The 25000-nt window shown below is 33.9% G+C and overlaps 1 protein-coding gene across 1 annotated transcript in view; it reads right to left on the minus strand.

Moving 5' to 3' along the window:
- The window catches only part of LOC135208171 (uncharacterized), an 87299-nt gene that overhangs the window by 60368 nt on the left and 1931 nt on the right, over window positions 1-25000 (minus strand). Inside the window, exons 2-3 of the mRNA XM_064240308.1 lie at window positions 19600-19728; window positions 7160-7275 (exon numbers count right to left, since the gene is read on the minus strand). Of these exons, the coding sequence (XP_064096378.1) occupies window positions 7160-7275; window positions 19600-19728 (245 nt within the window). The remainder of the gene's footprint in view (window positions 1-7159; window positions 7276-19599; window positions 19729-25000) is intronic.

A 25000-nucleotide genomic window follows, 5' to 3' on the forward strand; every position in this document is an offset into this window, starting at 1 on the left:
GATGTACGAATTCGTAACGCGCGACGCAAAAAATTTTTTTTTCAAAAATTCACCGTAATTCTAAATAATGTTCTAGAGACTTCCAATTTGTTTCAAAATTAAGACAAATGATTGAATATTACGATACTGTAAGAGTTTTAGATTAGAATTGCAGATTCGACACTTTCGGACGAGTTAAATTTAGACCGAATGTCGAAATTTTAATATATATATTTTTTTTTTTCATATGCACATATTCGAAGATGGAAAAGCTACAACCTTCAATTATTTTTTATTGTATTCTTCATGAATTTGCGCACATTTTGATATATGAAACTCTATAAAAAGGCTAATATGAAAAGGAGCAAATATTAGGATAATGCCATATACGTATTTCGGAGACTTGCGGCCGCGAATCGGCGCGCTGAGTGAAGGTAAATATATTTTTTCAAAAATTCACCATAAATCACAATATTGTTTAGAGACTTCAAATTTGTTTCAAAATGAAGAAAAAATGACGGAATATTACTAGGCCGTAAGAGTTTTAGCTTACAATTGCGTTTTTCAACTATTTCGGTAGAGTCAAATTTGACCGAACGTGGTTTTTTTCTATTTCATCGTGATTTATATGCAAATATTTCGAAAAAAGAGAAAAGCTACAACCTTCAATCATTATTAGTTGTATTCTACATGGAATTGCGCACATTTTCATATATAAAACTTTATGTAACAGCTAATTTTAAATGGTGCAAACATTTCGACAATCGCACAAAAAAATTCTGATTTTTTCGGAAGAGTTACCGCGCGAACGTAATTTTTTTTTTCATAAAATTCACCATAAATCGAAATATTGTGCTAGAGACTTCCAAGTCGTTGCAAAATGAAGGTAAATGATTGATATTACTAGAATATAAGAGTTTTAGCTTACAATTGCGTTTTCGACCATTTCGGTAGAGTCAAAGCTGACCGAAAGTTTGAAATTTTTGCACTTAACGTTATTTATATGAAAATATTTCAAAACTGATAAAAGCTACAACCATGGTTTTTTTTATTGTATTGTGCATGAAATTGCGCACATTTCCATATATAAAACTTTATGTACGGCAAATTTAAAAGGGTGCAAACATTAGGACAATCGCACGAAAAAATGTATCGGAAGAGTTATCGCACGAACGTAAGAAAAAGTTTTTTCATAAATTCACCATAAATCGAAATATTGTGCTAGAGACGTCCAATTTGTTGAAAATGAAGGCAAATGATTGAATATTACTATAATATAAGAATTTTAGCTTACAATTGCGTTTCTCGACCATTTTCTGTAGAGTTCAAAGTTGACCGAAGGTTGAAATTTTTGCACTTATCGTTATTTATATGAAAATATTTCAAATTGATAAAAGCTACAATCATGAGTATTTTTTAGTTGTATTGTGCATGAAATTGCGCACATTTTCATATATAATACTTCATGTAAAGGATAATTTAAAATAAAATGGTGCAATAATATGTCAAAGTGACGAAATAATTCCCGAGATGTGTCACTGATACTTTTTAGTGCGATAAGAAAGAAATTCGCGCTTGCGCGCCTGCGTAGCGATTGTAAACAAAACAACGCCTTGATCCGTGAACTCCCAGCATCCCCCAAGGCGCGTGATACAAAAGTTTTCGGCTGGTAGGCTATAAGTATTTTTCCGCGAATTTTTTAAAAAAACATTTTTGAGCCGACGTATGATACGTCCAATCGGCATACGGGAGACATTTTGACTCGACGTTTAATACGTCCAATCGGCGTAAGAGGGTTAATTTAATAATAGATGGAGGAGATTTCATAATATTAAACTCACTGAGCTTTACACAAAACGCTTGCAAGAATGCTTTATACCTAAAGCTTAGAAAAACTTTATCATTATAGTTATTCACAAAAAGGGAGGCACAACAGACCTGAAAAATTATCACCCAATAAGTTTCCTCTCAGAAATATATAAAATATTTACAATTATCATATTAGGCCTAATAGAAAGACAGCTAAACTTTAATCACCGAGAGAGCCGGCAGCTGACCATATCCATGTAATTAACCAGCTAAAGGAAAACTCACTATGTATGGCATTTGCAGACTATGAGAAAGCTTTTGAGTCTATCAAAACTTGTGCAGTAATGAAAGCTCTTCAAAAGCAAGGAATAGATGAGTCTTATGTTAGAACACTTGAAGATATCTATACGAGTAGTGCAGCAATCCTAAAACTACATAAGGACAGTGAGAAATTTCTGATTGAGAAAGGAGTTAGACAGGGAGACCTCATCTCTCCTAAATTATTCCCAGCGTGCCTTGAAGAAGCTTTTAAGAATTTAGATTGGGAAATATTGGAATTAACATTAATGGGAATACCTTAACAACTTAAGATTTGCAGATGACATAGTTTCTACTTAGTGAACCAGCGTAGGAATTACAAAAGATGATAGAAGATTTAAATAGAGAAAGTAGAAATGTAGGACTGAAGATGCATATGAGTAAAACTAAGAAAATGTTCAATGCAGAGACAACAAATAAGGGTTAAAGATGAACCTCTAAAGATAGTTAATGAATATACATATTTAGGACAGACAATAAATGTTTCCCCAGGACATGAGGCCGAAATTAAAGAAGGATAACCATAGGATGGAGAGCTTTTGGTAAACAAAATGAGATTTTGTAAAGTGATGCCACTCTCTCGAAAATGAAAAGTATTCAATCAGATGGTCTTACCAGTATTAACTTATGCATCAGAAATTTGGAGCCTTACCAAAGCCTTAGAACATAAGTTAGTTGCAACTCAAGAGCTATGGAACGAATAATGACAGGAATAACACTAAGAGACAAAAAAAGAGCAACATGGATACGAGAGCAAACTAAAGTAGAGGTTATTCTAATAACAAGTAAGAAAAAGAAATGGGCGTGGGCAGGACATGTAATGAGAATATCAGATAATAGATAGAGAAAAAGAATAACAGAATGGGTCCCCAGAGATTGCAAACGAAGCAGGGTTAGGAAGAGAAGATGATGGATTTGCAGGTATACATTGGCATAGAGTGACCATAAACACAAGGAAGTGGAATTACATGTCTCAGGCCTTTGTCCTACAGTGAACTAGATAAGTATAATATATATATATATATATATATATATATATATATATATATATATATATATATATATATATATATATATGAATATTTATCACATCACCGTGATTCTATATAAATCATTCGTTTTAGTTGATAATAATTTCGTATCCCCATGGGATCGAACCACCGTCCAGTTGGACGGTGGTTCGATCCCATGGGGGTACGAAATTATTATCAACTAAAAAAAATTCCCTCGGTACATATATGAAAATATATCAATTCCGAGGTAGAGCGAATTAGATATTAAAGGACATTTGTAGCTCGAATGATATATATATTATATATATATATATATATATATATATATATATATATATATATATATATATATATATATATATATATATATATATATTATATATATATATGTGTGTGTGTGTGTGTGTGTATGAAGTGAAACACTGACTGACTGACATACATGAGAAACTAAACTGAGAGGACAAGGAAGGTCATATAAGTGACAGATAGGGATTATAAGGAGATTAATACCTAGAATCCAACACACCTGGAGAATTAGTAACCTTCCCAAACGAACATAAACATGGGTACAATTTTAAGAGGTTTACAAAAAGATTAAGCCCAAGTTCTCAGACAGTGACAAGACAATAAAGGATAATACAGGGATGGCAACTGACCACATCTAACCCTTTGGTAAACAAAACTTATTCACAAAACATATTAAACATACATATACAAAGAAATATCTATGAGCTACTAACTTGTATTTAAGTCTTTGACTGTACTTCGAGGTCATTCTTAACATGTTACAATTACAAGGGTCTAAATGAAACAGGCCAAGAATAATATTAAAATTACAATGGGAAGTAAGTTGTATAATGGCAGATTCTAAATGATTTCGTGATAAGACATCTTTTGGTTTTGCAATTACTGAACTACTAGATTGCCCCCCGAGATAAAAGGACGGGCAATCCATACATGGAATTTTATATATTATGTTGTCACTTTCCTGGGCCATATTGTATTAACATTCCTTTTAGTGTGTCAATATAGAAAAAAAACGGGATTGACCTTCAAAGATTTTAACAATAATTTTGTGGTTTCAAAACCGTTAAAATAATGCAAGCTAAGAATGTTTTCTTAGAAGTTTCTTTCCCCGAGTTACTTACACTATAAAACTTTTTTTTGTGGGTTTTGTTTATAGCAAATATCTAATATATGTGAAGGATAACAGATTTTTCCTTATTGTTTTTTTCTTATGTATTCAATTTCTTGATCCAAATATTGGGGACTGACAATGTGCAATGCTCATAAAAAACCATAGATGAAAAAATAATATTGATATAAAGATGGTTGGCCTGAATAGAAATGACATAAGTTTAAGTTGTTGTTGGTTTCCTATAAAATACTGAATTTACATTGAAATGGTTCTCTATGTATCAAACATCTAAGAAAGGGAGGCAATCGTCTTTTTCAAATTCTAGAGTAAACTTGATCAATGGTGCCTGGTTATTTAATTTAGAGAGTAAATCATTTGCATCATTACCAGCAGGCAAAACAGCTAAAATATCATCAACATATCTATACCACTTTAAAGGAATATAAATGATATTAGGTAAATAGCATTTTTCAAAGAATTCCATGTACAAGTTTGAGGACGAATGGTGATAAAGGGTTGCCCATTGCCATGCCAAATATTTGTTGATAAAATTCACCACAAATGCACACCTAGTGTTTTGTGGAATAATGCGACTTACAGGTTGAGTTCATTCATGCTGAGTTAGTTCATTACTAAGATATTCTAAAATAGAGTCTACAGGGACTTTAGTAAAAAGAGATCATACATCAAAACTAAACGAATCTATCAGTGGGGCAAAAAGTAACTTTTTTTATTTATCAACTAGATCTTGAGAATTATATAAATGAGAATCTGAGATAGTTCCAAGTAACGGGGACAAGAGCTTAGTGATATATTTCGAAATTTTATATGAAATTGAGCCAACAGTACTGATAATAGCCGCATAGGTATTTTCTTTGTGAGTTTTGACTGACAATTTGCCTAGTAGTTTCTGTTTCATCTATAAGGATTTTTTTCACTGTGCTATTTAGTTTTTATGGACTTGATCAAGGAATTTTTTGTTATTTTTTTGTTAGTCACATCATCATCCAGTAGGATTTGCATACGTGATTTGAAGTCAGCTTTATCTAAAATTACTATACTATTTGACTTATAGGCTTTTGTGATGAGGATAGCACTGTCCTTTTAGATCAGTCAAAAACTTTTCTTATAGCGAGCAGGGAAGTTACTTTCATGCTTAACATTGGCAGCTCCGTAAAACGACAAGTTTAATTATGTCCAACAGGATTTTGAGGAAGATCGCAATATTTTTCAAATTTATTGAGGGATGATCAATCATTACAGCAGAAGGTCTATACGCTATAAAGAAAGATGAACATATCCAAGCGCACTCACAACATTTCACTTATTTGTTTACTTGATAGGTTTACAACACAATCATGACGTGCCACAATTAGTTCCAATCACTGTATCAATGAGATTTTGAGTTTTCTGTCGAGTTTTCCTTTTAGGGGCATCTGTAGTCCTACGCAGTTTTCCGTAAATTTCTCGTCGTAGCGAGTCCTTCCAATCAGCTGGGACACATGATTGAAGGAGATCCTTGTTTTTTTCAATTCCTTGAATTTTTCCTCTCTTCTTGCATGGTGGCTGCTAAGTGGTGTTTTAACATCATTGTACTAAATTCATTGAATGGTGATGGTCATACCTTCTTAAACGGTGTGGCAGCAAGGATTTAGGGAGCATTTGTTCAGATAAGCACTTCTTCAGGAACTTTCGTTGAATTCTGGTCGAATGTGCAGCCACAAGAGACTTGGAGAAGGTTGTGAAGGTATACATATGTATATGTACATAGTATATATATATAAATATTTATATATATATATACTATATATATATATATATATATATATATATATATATATATATATCTATATATATATATATATATATATATATATTATATATATATATGATATAATATATCTATAATATATATAATTATAATCTATATATATATATATAATATATATATATATATATATATATATCTATAATATATATATATATATATATATATATATATATATATGTACGTATATATACATGTATTAAGCTACATCGTTTAATATCCAATTCTCTCTACCATGTACGTATATATATGTATACTATATATATATATATATATATATATATATATATATATATATATATTATATATCATATATATATACATATGTATATACACATGTACATGTACATATACATATGTATACTGAAAGGAAAGGGAAATATACTTGTTAAGAAATTCGTCGTCTCACTGACTCAAACCTCCGAAAACGAGAACTCACGAGGTTCAGTATTTGCAACATAAACGATCGAAATTCCTGAGAAGCTACAAAATCTGTAAATAAAACAACAACCATACATTTCTGGAATCTGGAATGTAGCACAAATACAATACATAAGTTCTGCGGGTACTGGGGTTGGTGTATCAGTATAACCGCAGTATAATATCATTGAATGACGTTGACTCTCCCCTTCTGGGTGGTGGACAAATTTTTATCAAACACAGGTCAGTTCATCTTTCCTTGGGTTGCCCTATATTATTTTCCCTTAACCGAGGAAAACACCTGTTTTTTCCAGTCTACTTAGGTTCGCTTTTTTCCGGACCTAACTATGAAGCGTGCAGTCTCGATTGACATGGAGTGTATAGATTTCCTGTCACTAGTCTTTGAGATTTGATCCTATTCGGTCATTTGCAGTCCTATTGTAAACAAAAGTATGATAAGAAAACCCCGTCTATATTAGCAAATAATACATCCAAAAGAGAGCACATATGTGAGACCTCAATTTGGTTGTAAAATTAACATCACTGGGGTCAATGATGTGAAGAAATAGAGCAAATCCCTTCAGGACCCAAGAGGGCTATTGGAAGGCATCTGAAGTAAGTCAAGACTCCAAGCAAACATTATTCCTTAATTACCTTGTCGTGGAGTTCGTAGTCCAGTGCAGCTGCCAGTGTGATTAGCCCACTCTTCTGGTCGATTGTAAAGAGGCCATCTCGGTTCCCACCAGTGATGCTGTATCTGATCGAGGCACCTGAGAGAGAGGAACATCGAAGTGTATCTTCTCAAATGATGTAGTGTATAACATTTCTATTAAGATTTCCCTTGTTTTAATTCACTAACGAAGAATCCCAATCGGTCCAGTGAAGTAAAGTCCCACAAGACTACTTTCTAATTCGTCAGTGAAATTAAATAAAGGAAAATTTGAATAGATTATCTTAAGTACTTATAATAAAATTTTCACTTATTTCACAGCACATTTATCACTATCCTTTTTATCAACTCTTGAAATGGAATTTAATGACCAGGATCCGCTACATGTACCTAAAAATAATAATGAATAAATGTAAATAGTCCCGTCAAACTGAGATAAATCATAACTACAAGAAAGTGTTTGAGTATCGGCATCTACAAAAAGAAGAAACGTGATTGACCTTTTCACATACCTGGATTCCGATCAACCGGTTTTGAATTATAATGGACATATTTCGTCTCATTATATCTTTATTGAACTTTCTTTGTCTGCGTATTTGCCTTCTTGATTACCCTTCATTTTCCCTTGTTGCTTTTGTAACATGAGGTCTTTGCTCCAGTCTTTGTGTGTTTCTGTTATGACGTCTTTGTTCCAGTCTGTGTGCGTTCGTCTCTATTTAAACTTCATTGACCTTTTACTTAATAAAAGAGACAACTTAAGGATATCATAAGTAATGGCATTATATCTACCCACATATGATGGTCACGTTGCAATGTCCTTAATGCATTAAAGAGGGGTCTTAAAAGGAATTCTAAGAGAATATCATCTTCAAAACAACATGAGACTTTCACCTAAGGCCAAATGCTCTATAAAAAAAATCCAGGATCACGCTTAACATTTTCTTGACTTTTAACAGTGGAAGACATGTATACTAGACTTTAATTCCTAAGCACATAGAAATAAATTGACGATATTTAACAACTAACTTCAAAGTAAAATACATTAATGAAAAATAAACAATTCATTTTTACTAAAATCTCGGATCAAAAAATTATTTTGTTAAATCTTTAACCTTTATCATTTTAATCCTAACCACCTCTGATATTACAAGGAATTTTTTTAATTTTCTCAGAAATTCAATGTTGCAGTTTCGTTTCATTGTTACTTATGATTATTGTGTTTGTAAATTCTGGTCATTAATTTATCATTCAAGTTATGGTATTTTCTCAGTCACGAGAATCACGATAAGTAAAATTAAACTATCCTCAACACTATAATATTTCAGCTTGACATTTCAGACGAAAAATAACTTATTCATGTAGGGAAGTTGAGACTTCGCTAAAATGAACTGTCTTAGGAGCTTTGCAATGTATATATATATATAGTATATATATATATATATATATATATATATTATATATATATATATATATATATATATATATATATATATATATATATATATATATATATATATATATAATATATATATACACATATGTATATATATATATACATATATATATAATATATATATATACATATATCTAATATATACATATATATATATATATATATTATATATATATATATATATATATATATATAAATACTATATATATATATATATATATATATATATTATATATATATATATATATGTCTATATATATATACATTACATTATATATATATATATATATATATATATATATATATATATACAATATATATATATATATATATATATATATATATTCATATATATATATATATATAATATATATATATATATATTATACACGTCATATCACATTACCGTGATTCATATACATATATCGAACTACAAATGTCCTTTGATATCTAATTCGCTCTCCCCCGGAATTAATATATTTTCATATATATTTAACCGAGGGGGAATTTATTAAGCGATAATAGAATTGCTGACCGACAGGCGCGAACCATCGACCTCTCAATTCCAGGACTGGCAGTGAAGCAGTATTAGATTAAAGTAAATTCATTATAATTTAATTATAATTTGTTAATAGTTGTCCAACCTTTTGGTCTTATTTTAGGTTAAACTTTTTTAACAAGTTAGTATCGTTTGTTAGTTCGATGAACTGTGTAAGGGAGTCATATGACTTCGCAGTTTTGCTTTGTTTACCACCTTTTCCCCCGGTATTAGTGAACTACCGAAGTGCCTTATTAACGATCGTTGTTTTTTCTCTCCTGTGAGCTGTGTCGACTCGAGTGGAAGGCTTGATCGTATGGGTGGTGATACGTGACAGAGTTAGTTCGAGTTCCTCCTCACAGGCTGACGCTTTGCCACTTAATTTTTGGTCACTTCTGGAGTTTTGGGATCACGGCTTCGTTATTCCTTCGCTGCCTTGTGTATGATCGCTGGTGTTTGTCACCCGCGGCATTCATCAGCCACGCCCCTTCCCTCGTTCATCGGAAGGATTCCGAACGAGTTGGCCCGTATCTACTGTGAACGGTGCAGTGTGTGGCGTGCGAGATCTGTTGACGTCCCGGATTCTCGGAGGCTACCACCCTTAGTATTCCCGTGGTATTTTGGATTGCCTGCAGGCATTGCAGCTTGACCCAGTTGACCTGCTCATCGGCGTCAGTGAGTTCTTGGAACTCGTGGAGACAAGTAGGGCGGCTTTCTACAGGTATGAGATATTTTCATAACTATTAAGACGATCGTGGATCGCTGGGTACCTGTAGATTTGCACGCCCCTGTTTTCAGTACGGTCTTCTGGATCTTGTATGACCTGAGGAGATGATTCACTAAGCCTCTTGTGATTATTACTTTGCATCAATTTGTAAGATTATTTTTTGTAATTCATTGTTTATTAACTTAAGTTCAGTTTAGCATTAAGTTATTTTGTCTGTGTTAGGTAGGAATAATATTAAGTTTCCCATTTATTTTCTCTTGCTTCCATCTACCTAACTTAGTTTATTAGGTTAGATTTTTCTGGCCAGTAATTTGAAAGGTACCTGCCTGAAGTGGCACATTTAAAATTTCCTATTTCTTATCTTAGGATTTAATTTAGTTGTAGGTGATCATTTAAAGATCTTAAAGTTGGTTTTCCCTTGATTTGTACATTTATTTATTTTGGTTATTATCGTTACCAACCATTACCTTTTTTTTGTGTGTTTGTAAATAAATATTGTAACTTTTGTTGAGGTGTTTGTTCTTTTGTTCCTAAGTTGCTGTGTTACATTTTTACTGACCGCAAATTCTGAGTAGAGACAAGAACCCTCGAAATTACGGCCGTAAATAAGGTCGTAACAAGCAGCGAACCATCGACCTCTCAATTCCAGGACTGGTAGTGAAGCTAAGGCTTCACTGCCAGTCCTGGAATTGAGAGGTCGATGGTTCGCGCCTGTCGGTCAGCAATTCTATTATTGCTTAATAAATTCTCCCTCGGTTAAACATATATGAAAATATATTAATTCCGGGGTAGAGCAAATTAGATATTAAAGGACATTTGTAGTTTGATATATATATATATATATATATATATATATATATATATATATATATATATATATATATATATCTCGTGTGTGTGTATATATATATATGTCTGTGTGTGTGTGTGTGTGTATATATGTCTCTGTGTGTGTGTGTTCGTAGTTCGTTAAATTCTTTTGTGTTTTGGCTGTTCATCAACTTCATATTAGTTTGACAATATTTCCCGAGTCTTCTACGATCTTCCAAATTCTGTTGATGGACAAAAATGCGAAGATTAACTGTGTTCCATTTACAGATAAACACAACATCACAGCTGCTGTTCGTCACTCGTCGTGACCTTTTCAGATTGTATAATCTGGAAATGTTGTTTCTAATTAAACTGGCCTTATGCCAGCACGGACTCTTGCTCAAAAAGCAGCATATAGTAATCTGGACATGGCGTCCTGAGTGCGGACGGATAAGTAGCGTCCTGAACAATAATAATGATATAATAATTCCATAATAATAACACAATAAATCACTATAATAACATTAAGTACAAAATAAAAATTCTAATTTATTTACAGTTATATAAGTTGCAACACAATAAAATTCATAACAAAATATAATTTAACTTGTGAAAGACAAAGAAAACAAAAACAGGCGTTCAGGTGGTGATACCTAAAACAGAATTAAGAATGCAGGTTTACAGGTTACGGAGATACGAGGAGTGGAAAGGGTTGGGGGTTGTGGGGGGACGGTGCCTCCGTTGACAAAGAGTGTGTTTTAGAAGGAGTTGTTGTCGTTATGGTTGTTTTATATGTTAGCATTGTATGTTGTAGGGCTTCTGCTAGATGGAACTGATCTCTCTGCTTCTCGTTGTATGTTCAATGAAGGTTTGTGCAAAAGAAAATAAAATGCAAACCGACTAATCAAAGGAGCCCTTTCCACTCCTCCTATCCCCGTAATCCGTATACCTGCATTCTTAATTCTGTTTTGGTTGTTACCACTAAGAACACCTGGTTTTTGTTTTCTTTGTCTTTCACAAATTAGATTATTTTGGTTATGAATTTTATTGTATTGCAACTTATATAACTGTAAATACAGATTTTGTTTTATTTTGTATTAAATGTTTTTGTATTGACATACTGTATCCTTATTAGTGTTTTGGATACTACATATCCGTCTGCACACACTATCTAAACAACAGGATGCTATGTCTAGCATTTACGGGCTGCTCTATGAGCAAGAACCTGTTCTGGCATAAGGTTAGCTCAATCAAAAGCAACATTTCCAAATTATACACTTTGAAGGAGTCACGACGAATGACGAGCAGCTGTGGTTTTGTGAGTAGGGTGAAAGACCCCAATTCGGCTCACAGACGATAAACCCCATGAGCTCACCTTTATTCAACCTCATGTACTATGACCATTAACGACTCCACGGAAAAACTACCAAATATTTCTCTCTAGTTCAGAAAAGAACCCCAAAATAGCTCATAAAGAACTCTAAGGATAGGAGAACCATGGTTTTGTTCGGCCCCTTGAAAATACCGAACCGCATTTTGGCTCAGGATATACTCTAAGGATGAAAAAAAACCACCATTTCTCGACCCCTTGAAAATTCCCAACCCCATTTTGGCTCAAGATATACTCTACAGATGAAAAAACCACCTAACCTAACCCAATGAGTGAAAAAATTCTATATCCCTTAACCTAACCTAACTTAACCCACTGAGTGAAAAAATTCTAAGACCCTTAACCTAACCTAACCCAATCTTACCTAACCTAACGTAACCCACTGTGTGAAAAAATTCTAAGCCCCTTAACCTAACCTAACCTAACCTAACCCAACCTATTGGCTCAAGAGATACTCTTTGGATAAAAAAAAAACATTTCACACAAATATGAATATGAGGGGAAAAATTCTAAGTCCTTTAACCTAACCTAACCTAACATAACCCATGTGAAATACCCAACCCCATTTTGGCTCAAGATATACTCTACGGATGAAAAACTGCCATTTCACATGAATATGACTGATTATGAGGGAAAAAATTCTAAGTCCCTTAACCTAACCTAAGCTAACCCACATGAGTATATGAAAAATATGAATATGAGGAACAAATTCTAAGTCCCTTAACCTTACCTAACCCACGTGAGTATATGAAAAGATATGAATACGAGTAAAATAGATTATAAGTCCCTTAACCTGGCTTTCTTCATGATTCACTGCCAGGTGCACAACATGTCATATCAAATGATAGGGTGAATGCGAAAAAATGTCTAAACTCCACTCAAATTCAGATAAGCAGCTGGTAAGCACCCACAACATTCACCGTTTCCTCCATGACTCACTGGCAGGTGCACAACATGTCATATCACATGATAGTATCAATGCAAAAAGATTTCTAAACTCCATTCAAAATCAGATAAGCAACTGATAAGCACCCACAACAGTCACCGTTTCTCTGTGACTCACTGCCAGGTGCACAACATGTCATATCGTGACGGTGCACATTCACATGAGACACACAACACGACCCGGCTATCACAGCTCAATAATCCATCTCCATGTCCAGTGTCATACATATAACACACACACACACGACAAGATATAATGCTTTAGCAAAACCCCATAGGAGGGTGATGAAAAGACGATTGTAACCACCTGCACTCACATGCTCTGATAATTCTGAAGGTTTCGCTGATGTGAGTTAATCCCTGAGACCTGATGTGAAAAAGACATTTACGATTGCTACCGCCGGTATATAGGCTCAAACAGGAACAGCAAGACCTACATCAGTACACCAACAGGCTGCTCTACTCCACAACATCTCCACAAGCAGACATGGGTAATTCCACCAGCAACAGTGGCGATGAAACTACGAGTGACAGCTCCATTGAAATTCCTTTGCCGTGGCATATATATACGCCACCAAAGGCTCGGACTACCCAGAGGACTGCTGAGTCTGCTGTAAACATTGAAAGAAGAGGAGCAAACAGGGGTGGGAACAGACCCAACCTGGGAAGAGCCTTAACAGGAGGTACCGCAGGGAGTGCCACTCCACAGGCCGGTGCGAAAAATTCTTTTTATTTAGAAGTTTCTCGAGATGTGACTCAGTGTCAAAAATGCACATCGTCATTGCCTCATTAACATATAAAACAAGGAGTTCATTTTTATTAAATTCTCTACTCTTTCTTCCTTTTTTTTTTTTTTTTTGCAGGTTCAACCACGAACGCTGTCACAGCTCCACCGAATGGGGAAAATGCAAGGGAAACATTGTCGAGAGGAGGTCACTGTCAAGTAGGAGGTGCCAAACAACAGCAGGCACTGCTCAACAGGGAAGGAGAGAAGGCCAACCAAAATGTGAGTACTATCACCTATACAACTGCAGTAGGAATGCACATTGACGTGACAATGGCACTCAGAATTTACAGAACGCAGTTCTCTGAGGACATCTTGCGAACACTCCAGGAGAGGGGTATAAATTCTGTCATGTTATACCTGTGCATCGTCATCACAGTTCTATACCCGGAGCCCATTCAATTTAAATAGTTTGAAAAAGCGAAAGCACTGAATAAAACCTCACACACCACCTTCTTAGTTTTGAGGTGTACAACATACAGCCTGACACGGATAAAGACCAGAGAGTTGTGTCAAAGTAGAAAGCGTACGCATATTGCTACATAATTGTCGACGGCAGAAGCGACGAATACTGTACGCACAGAGTAGTTGTAAGTGAATGTTGCGTCAATGATTTTCTGGTAAAAATAGCCAAAGACTGGGCCAGGATACGTGAGGCAATGGTGGCACACAAAATCAGTATGACCTCTGAAACAACCCCCAAATTTGAACAGGCTATACACTGCAAAAGTTCCAAATTGAGTTCACTGATAACACTATCTTAAAGTGCGGCTTCACACGCACCACATACCGATGGAAAACTATGTGTGTGCATTATGCAGGAAGTGCAATTTTAGTTTGTAATACACAGACAAAGCCCTACCAGTGTTAGTACTCAATATGTCTTATGCTTATGATGCTGCACTCATCTTGAAAGAAGCAGCCACTAAGCATAACTTCAAAATCTTGAAACGTGATGGAGGCACATTTTATTCGCTTAAAACTGGCAACATCAGATTAATAGACAGTGAACATATGATCAGAGGATCGCTTCCCAGTCTCGCTTCGAGTCACATCAAGCAGAAAGGAGCTTTGGAAATTACACGTCGAATTCCTTAATAATCTCAGTAATTTAGTCCCTTCTATAAAATTTACTGTAGAGGAAGAAAGAAATTGTAATTTGGATTTTCTTGATGTAACTGTCCATAGAAATGATAGAAATTTCACCATCTCAATGTTTCGGAAATCAACTAACATTGCCTCTTTTGTTCATTACTACTCAAATCACCATTAATACGTTAAATTCTTTATTTTTTCTGGGATGTTCCTAAGGGCTTTACATGTCTGTAGCCCATAGTTTATTGACGCTGAGATTAAAACTATTTATGATATTGCTTTGAAACTTAAATACCCAAGGAATTTTGCAGATGTAGCATGGAAAAGAGCTAGAAAACATTTTATATAACTATTGACAAACTTGAATTTAATAAGCATAAAATTCTAAAATTATCCTATTATGAAAGGTTTTTCAAAATTCCTAGAATTTTAAAGCTCTTTGACATAAATGTTGTTTTCAGAAATATTATTGTCAAGACTTCAGTAATAAACAAATTCTCCTAAAGATCTTCCAGGTTGCATATATGAAATTCCTTGTAAAAAGTGTGATAAAGTCTATTCCGGACAAACCGGTAAATCTCTTTCACAACGACTCAGACAGCACCAATATTCTGTGAGAACTGGACAAATATCGAATGCATTATTCGTACATTTGAGAGATTTAGATCATCCTATTAACTGGAGTCAGGCAAGGGCCTTAATCCATCCCATGTAATGACACAGTTAAAAGGAATATCATTGAAACTTGTTCCAACAAGTCAGATAATGGAAATGTTCTAAATTTAAGTATTGGTTTATTTAAACTTGACGCTTTCATAATGAAAAAAAGTTGTAGATAAATATAAACAACAAAATTGATATATTAAGTTTTTACATGTTTTGAACTATATGGATACGTTGTAGTTTCTGTTAGGGTTAAATCTGTTTAGGTTTGTGACCGTGTAACATCCGATAATCCTGGATTATCTCTTTGAATTTTACCCTTTTGACAATTATCCATCTGGTATTCTTGATCTTTTTGTTTTTCTGATAACTTTCTTTCCAACTGTATATCATTCGTTCCTTGACAATGTCTTAGCTCGGATTTCTGATTATCATTTTCCTGTGGTATATATATATATATATATATATATATATATATATATATATATATAATAATATATATATGTGTGTGTGTGTGTGTGTGTGTCTGTTTGTGTGTATGTATACACAATATACATACTATATATATATATATATATATATATATATATATATATATATATATATATATATATACATATATATATATATATATATATATATATATATATATATATATATATATAGTATATATATATATATACAGGTGTGTGTGTGCGTGTGTGTTTACCCTTTCAGACCCGGTATAAATAAGACATGGCATGGGTTTGTGAATCAATCTTGGGAAAGTGGTAACCTCTAAAACATACATTTTCATAGTCATTTCGACTAGTTTTTATTTATCTATTTATCTGTTGTTTTTTTTATATCATCATCGGATATCACCACCAACTACTTTTTAAAAAGTGATAAATAAGTTCTTCAGATATAAAAAAAAATACCTTGGCATTTCAATGGGGATAAGAAATCGGGAGGGGAAATTATTTTAACTATATTTTTTTATGCACAGGGAAATTTATTGGAAAAAAAAGAAAATAGTGTCTACTGAGGTATTTATCTAAACCATTTATACTGTTTTGCACAGTTTCTATGCTTTGTCATTTTGGACATTATTTTTACCTAAGATGATCCATCTCAAATCTTAATATTCCATTGGGGATGTGTTATACATTTTAAGGAAAATTTCAGTATCACTATACTGAGTAGGTCCTACCTTAAGGGTATCGGCCCGGCAGGTTGGGTTATCATACGCTATCGTAATGAAAATTCCAGTGTTGATATATAGTGCTTTAAGGAATGCATTCACAAAATATTTATCTAATAGAAGTAAAAATGTATTTTTTGTCAAACTGTCTTTTATATATTTTTTTGCAAATTGTTAAGACCTTCTCCACCATTATTTATCAATAAATTTCAAATATTCAAAAGTCCAATCAAATTTTATATCAAAATTAATAAAACTACATGAATAAAATTATCAATTTAAGTTTTGTTTATTCTGAAAGAATAAAATAGTAAATAGCACCAAAAACCATGAAAAAATTATAATGAATAATATATGTAAAAAATAATACAAATAAAAATAAAAATTAACATGAGAAATTTTTCCAAAATAATTACTGAATATAATGATTTTTAAAGTATTCAAATCCATTCATAAATAGCTGAGTTATAGAGATTTTAATGCACAAAACTAATGTTTTGAGAAAACTCACTCAAAGTTCGTCCTACTGTCACACTCAAAGGTGTCTTGAAAAGCCTAGCTAACACATAGTCCCCTCTATTTGTTCAGAGATATTATCCCCTCTAATATATAAACTAAGACTATCTGGTTCTGAACTTTTGTCAACAACTAAAAACACGAGTTAGTTACACTAGCTTTTGTAGGGAGTTTCATTATCGTATCTTTTTGTTTGTATCACCTTTACCAGTGACTTTTTGGGGTGCTTTTCTTGGCTGTCATTATATTTGCTAATATTATGAGATCTTGCTTCCCGTCGACAACCAAACCTCTTACATGGTATATTTATATTAAAATAGCTCTTGTAAACTGAGAAAAGCACACAAAAAATCATTGGTAACGGTGATAAACACAAAAAGATGAGATAATGACAATCTCCCTGTAAAAGTTAGAGTATAACTAAGTCATATTTGTTGTTGTTGACAAAAGTTCAGAAGAAACTCATCTTTATAAAGAAAAACATATCGTACATGACATATCCTGTACTAGAAGGAACAAAAAATATTAAAAAACCGAATTTTTGGGAAATAAAGAGGAAAGCAGAAGCTAAGTTCTTGAGTCACAGAATTTTCAGTATCCACCTGCATTTGCAAATTTGTATTTTTACCTCGTAGAATGCTGCAAATTCGCATCATCTTACGGCTGGTAGTGCAGTACACCATTAACTTTGAGATACTGTGAAAAACCTAATTATGCAAACTTGGTCGAAAATTAGCCCCAACCCCCTGGCAAAAATGATGATTTGGGATTTTAAAAATTCCATAATGAATGTATTAGATTATGTTCAAACATTAGGAGAGAGAGAGAGAGAGAGAGAGAGAGAGAGAGAGAGAGAGAGAGAGAGAGGAGAGAGAGAGAGGGGGGGGGGGGGGGGCGGGGGAGGGGGCGGGGGGGGGGGGGCCGAATTTTAAGGATTAGGATGTCTCAAAGACTTATTATTCCATCTGAGAGGACATTGTGTGCTTACTTATCTATTTGACCAGGTTTTACTGTTCATTCAGTGTCATAATGATTTTGTCTCGCTTTCTTTTAAACTCTTCCACACTGTTTACAACTTCTGGTAGCAGTTTAGTCTATGTGTCACATATCTTGTATGCAAAGAAGGTCCCACAATGGGATGTGATGTATCTCTTCAGTTCTAGTTTCCATCCATTATTTCTTGTCTGGTTTTTATTTAACGTAAATGGGTTACTGTTTACTTTTGTTATGCCTTCCATTATTTTGAATATTTCTATTAGTTTTCCTCGTAATCGTCACACATGTTCAGGCTCTCTGGTCATCTTTGGTAGCCTATTTGCCTGATGGATGGAATTAACTTTGTGGCTCTTGCTTGCACCCCTTTTAATCTATTTATGTCCTTTCTTAGTGTTAATGACCAAAACTGTACTGCATATTCAAGATGATGTCTAACTACTGATGTGTAGAGCTGCAGCCCCGTTTTCTTGTTTCTGTATTTGAACTGCCTCTTTATGTATCCCACTATTTTTTGTTCCTTCTTTTCAGATTTTATGCACTGTTTTATGGATTTAATTCCTTGGTAATAATGATTCTGAGGTCCTCTTCTTGTTCTACACCATATATGTCATTCCCATGCAGCATGTAGTTGGCATGAGGGTTGTTTGTTCCTATTTGTAACACTTTACACTTACCCAAGTTAAAAAGGCATTTGCCATCTTTTTGAACACATTCCTATTTTCTTTCGATCATTTCTTAAACTTTCCCTTGTATCTTGGCATTTACACCTAGTTTGGTGACATCTGCATTTGGCTATCTATCCTGCTAGTTAATCCTACATCAATGTCATTAATGTAAATATTAAACAAGAGAGAGCCAAGGACAGAAACCTGAGGAACTCTGATTGTCACATCTGCCCATTCTGATTCTTCACCATTTATTAAGTCTCTACGTTTTCAAAAGTTAGCCAATCTTCGATTCAGTCTATTATTTCTCCTACAATCCATAAAGCTCTAACTTTTGGAAATCTAAGTAGAGTATTGCTCTATTGCTCTACTACTGTCGTAAATACCAAGCATGTTATGAAAAAAAAAGTCCCAGAGGTTTGATAGGCAGGATCTATTTTGTTTGAAACCGTGTTGGGTATTTAACAAGATGTTTATATCAATGCGATCCACAATTTGATCTGCAATTATGGACTCAAAAATCTTAAAAACGACTGACGTTAGACAGATTGGACTAAGATATCCCGGTTCTTCTCTTGGACCTTTTTTTGTAAACTGGGAGAGAGAGAGAGAGAGAGAGAGAGAGAGAGAGAGAGAGAGAGAGAGAGAGAGAGAGCTACCTTCTTTATGACTGGCTACAACTGTGATAACATCTGAAAACGTAGGCGCATCTTCCCTGAGGACAGCACAGTACCGTTGCTGCGTGAATTCCAGCAACGACCTCCCAGTGCCAGACAAAAGTCGCGTCGCTAAAAGAAAAATGAAAAACTGGTTGATTTCAAAGACATTTTAAACACATTTCATCCATATTGCTTTGGAAACATGCATTTCATATAAACAGGCTTTATTTTAAACCATCAATTAACACTCGTTCTGATGTTTTTCGTTAGACTTCATCAGAAACTTGCGTGCATACGCTACTCTTCAATATCATGATATACAAACACACTGTCATGCTCTACCAAATAATTTGAAGTCTACCTTGGAACTTGATCGTTGATTAGGACAACACTAGGTCTTGCTCGTACAATGAAAAGTAGGGTAGTATATCCCATATGGATGAATTACACATCATATTTAAAGCCAATTCTGCTGTAGGTATTTCCAGTCACTAAATAGCAAAACAAATTCACGATTTGCCTGTTTTTAGTTTTCACTAGACTGTTTGCTGATGGTTGAGAAGCCACAACAGGAAAATTTTTTGTTTCATCTCCATAGTGCTAACCGCTTCACAGAACTCTTAATTCATAAATTCTCTTCCTCCGTCTATAATTGTCGCTCACAGACATGTAAACCTATTTATGAATGTAAAACACTTGAGCCACCAAGAAAGCAGATTTATTCCACATGGTGTACATATGAATATACAACATGAACACACCCACAAGCACATTGATATAAGTATGAGGTGTAGGCCAGTACACGATGAAGTTTAGCAGGAACCAAAGGCTAAAAATAATAGTCCTGGGCCCTCCTCAAAATGCTGTCAATACTCAAATGTCCAGAGATAAGCTTTTGTGCAACACTGCCAGTTTTTATGTTAGAGAGGAAGGGAGAACTACTACATGAGAACTATATTCTTCAGGTCTGTTTTCATAAGAACTACGCTATTTCCCCACCCCCTCTCCTCATTAAATACTCCTTAAATGTTACACTGAAGACTGTAAAACAACCATTCAAGTTCCCTATTGATCACCATCATTAAGTCTCGGATCCATTCACACTGCTCCTGTTCTTTCCATAATTCCTCATTCTTCTACCAACACATCTATCCATTTAACATACATCTCCAGTTCAAATTTTCCTCTCTCTCTCTCTCTCTCTCTCTCTCTCTCTCTCTCTCTCTCTCTCTCTCTCTCTCTGTTTTTTCCCTTAGACGTCCGATCCATCAGCTAATTTCTAAGGTTGGTTGGCCATGAGTCGTTGCCATACTAATGCTAGTCAACTGACTTTCAAGGCCACCGTCATGACAGCCATGATTGGCCAGCTCTCTCTCTCTCTCTCTCTCTCTCTCTCTCTCTCTCTTCTCTCTCTCCCTCTTCTCTTTCAACTCTGAGCAACATTTTGATGCACAAAGACACTTCGTCTCCTTTTTTTTTTACCATGACACTTTAAACTTGATTTCTGAAAAGACACAATCAGCCAACTTATTTGCTTTGATTATGTATATATATATATATATAATATATATATATATATATATATATATATATATATATACTATATATATATAAAATATATATATAAAAATATATGTATATGTGTGTGTATATATATATATATATATATATATTATATTATATATATATATATATATATATAATATATATATATATATATATATATAATGGGGCTCAAGCCCTACAGATATCACAAGGCGGAGATGTAAAGGCATGTCTCAGCGTACTACATAATTTATTGCCGACGTTTCACATCGCTTCGATGCATTTTCAAGGCTGGGAATTGATAAAAATACAAACATATAAGACTCGTCATTGATAAAACACGGTATAATATTTAAAATTAGACACTAAAACATTTAAAAGGTAAAAAATTACTATACAACAACACTAGGTTGGAGAGACAACCTACCAGAGTAAAAAATAGAAGGTGACTGAAGGACAGAGCGGGCAGAAAGAAAAGAAAAAGAAAAAACATCCATACGCACACAAAACTATACAAAAGACGAGAGACAGAAATTAACTAAACAAACAAGTGGTTAGGCTATAAACAACTGAACTGATGAGGACTGAGCATTTAAATTCGGTACATTGGTCTTGATTAAAATGGATTCCAGTGTTAAAAATTCATCATCCTTATTGGCTGATCCAATAATTTTAAAATCATCGATGTCCAAGCGGGAGCGACAGGTAATAGTGTGGTTACGGATGTTAGATAGCTCAGGATTGGATAGTTTGCATCCTGTTCGGAAACTGACTCCTTTGTGGGCGCAGAAAAGGACTTGTAGCAGCCTCTTCGTGCATCCAACATAAGTACCCCGATCACATCTGGGACAAGTGTATTCATAAACTATGTTGGACATCAAAGGCTGGCTTAATCTGTCTTTGGCTCTGAAAAGAGATCGGATGTTTAGAGGATTTTTCGGAATTGATTTTAGGTTCAAGGCTGGTAATTCATTGTTAATTAATTGTATAACTTTCTTTTTGAAGGAATTGTCATGGAGAAAAGGGAACTTAGCACAGATGATTAATTTGGGAAAGATATGTATAGGAGGTGGGGGGTTCATTTTCATATTTAAAAATTTATTGAGAGTTCTATAAAAGTGCACTGTCGGGAAACAGTTGTTGTTAAAAAAGTTTACTAAAAAATCTATTTCGTTGTAGGTTTGGTGGGCTAGAGCTGACAGTTGTTTTCTTAGATAATTATTTCAAAACGGCAATCTGGTCAGTTTCTGAAATAAAATTTCTAAAGGGAGAAAAAACTGTTGAAAACTTTTGTCTCCCCAGTTTTAAGCCCAGTTTTCAACATTTTTTTCTCCCTATAGAAATTTTATTTCAGAAACTGACCAGATTGCCGTTTTGTAATAATGCAGATTATCTAAGAAAACAACTGTCAGCCCTAGTCCACCAAACCTACAAAAATCTAAAAACTAGATGGTCTCCTTTCTTCAAGAAAGAGGATCTCCTAATCTTGAAAGAATTAGCTAATCTTAGATAAACTCGATTATGTGACGAAAATGTGTTCGATACTCGACGACACCACCAAATTTCAGAACTTGGGAACTCCTAACCTTCATAATGTTATTCTTGACACAGTCGTTATGAGAACCGACAACGGATTTAAATTCAAAGTTTACCGTAGACCAACAGCAGTGAATGCTTTCATTCATAATTTTTCCAGCCATCACCCCAAGATAAAACGAACAGTCTTCTCAGGGATGTTTTTACGGGCATATAGAATTTGTGATCCTGAATTCTTAGACGAGGAAATTAAGAACATCTATGAAATTGCGAGAGAATTATGTTACCCAATGTATTTTATTGATAGTTGCCTCCAAAGTGCCAAAATATCATTTTATTGTCACGAAAGATCAAGTAAGTTTGAAATTGAAAATATTTTAGTTTCGCTCGTACCACTGTGAATTTTTATCAATTGTACATAGCCTGAAATGTCTGAATATAAATGTTGTTTTTAGTAAATGCATTGTTTTGTAATAAATCAGTGATGACAACAGGAGGCGTGTACAAAATTAACTGCTCTGTTTGTAATTTGCCTTATATTGGACAATCTGGTAAGGAACTAAGTAATAGAGTACACATGCATAAATCTAATGTACGGGTTGCGAACGGTTCAAGTGCCATTTTTTGTCACGTGAGGGATTTTGAACACCCTATAGACTGGAATTCAGCTACAGTCGTTTTTAGAGTTCATCAATGCATGACAGATTGTTAGTTGAAGGTTCGCCATCATTAGTTTCTTTAATAAAAACATGGATATGAGACGATGGTCTTTTTAATGATGGACGAATTGTTAAAAAGTTTTATTCTTGATGATTTATAAAGTTAAACAAGTTGTTAGATATTTTACAAACAGATAGTTTTGTACTGTGATTTTAGTAACTACATATTTCCGTTAAGTATGTCTTTTGTTTTGAACAATGTTTATTTGCCTACTTAAGTAGGTTGTTGACTTGTTTTATTATTTGTGGCCTCATGTTGCCTTTCTTGTATATAAGTTGTTCTCTTAATATTGTTCAGTACCCTGAAGATGACTTTGAAATAAAAGTTGAAAGTCTTGGTACCTCCTTCTTTCATTTTCACGTGAGGATCTCTTATATATATATACAGAGAGGGAGAGAGAGAGAGAGAGAGAGAGAGAGAGAGAGAGAGAGAGAGAGAGAGAGAGATATTTATATTATATATATATATATATATATATATATATATATATATATATATATATATATATATATATATATATATATATATATATATATATATATATATATATATATATATATATATATATATATATATTTTATATGTGTGTGTGTGTGTGTATGCAACCCTTTTCATTCTTTTTACTGTACCTCCTTTCATATTTCAATTTCCCCCCTCTCATTTCAATCGGAGCTATAGTTTGACTTGAAGGGCCTTGGAAGTGTCACTAATCATATCAGTGACATTGAAAACTATGGATTAGACACTAATATCTGTCCTTTTTTTTATTTTTGTCACCCCATTCCTGCCCTTTTTCAACGTCCCTCCCCATTGGGGCTGAACTTGGACTTGAATGGCATCGGGAATGTCAATATTCATCTCAGCAACCTCAAAAACTATGGCTTAGACATTTTCAGTTGTTTTTATTTTCCTCCTCTCCCACCTCCCTCCCAACACCTACACCCTCTTTAGTGTCAGTGATATCTTACTCCCACAGTATTCTTTCTTCTATGCTAAGATACATGCATACCAAATTTGGTTGAAATTGGCTCAAATGCACGTGAAAGTGTATGTGACTCAAACACACACATCCGTATTTTCATTCGGGGAATCATTCTACAAGCAAAAATTCGGGTGTAGTATGGGTAGTCCTTTAAGTCCTATTTTAGCCAATCTATACATGGAATACTTTGAAACTACAGTAATAAATGCAATAAAACCCAAAAACATGCTGTGGATGAGATACGTGGATGACATACTAACATTTTGGGATAATAAGTGGGGTAATTTTAATGAATTCCTCTCAAAATTAAACGCATTAGTGCCCAGCATCAAATTTAAAGTTGAATGGGAAACAGACAACAAAATTCCTTTTCTTGATGTTTTAATAATCAGAGACACGACAGAATACAAATTTACCATATACAGAAAACCAAACGTTCTCAACTTTCAATATTATTCACTACTTTAGCTATCATGACAATACTATCAAGATAAGTCTAGCTAGCAACCTATTCTTAAGAGCCTTACGAATTTGTTCCCCAGATTTCCTGGAAAAAAAATTTGAACTAATTCGCAAGCAACTCCTCATCTTTAAAGTATCCTGACCATATAATTGAGA

This window comes from Macrobrachium nipponense, chromosome 35 (genome assembly GCF_015104395.2).
Source record: "Macrobrachium nipponense isolate FS-2020 chromosome 35, ASM1510439v2, whole genome shotgun sequence".
Classification (NCBI taxonomy): domain Eukaryota; kingdom Metazoa; phylum Arthropoda; class Malacostraca; order Decapoda; family Palaemonidae; genus Macrobrachium; species Macrobrachium nipponense.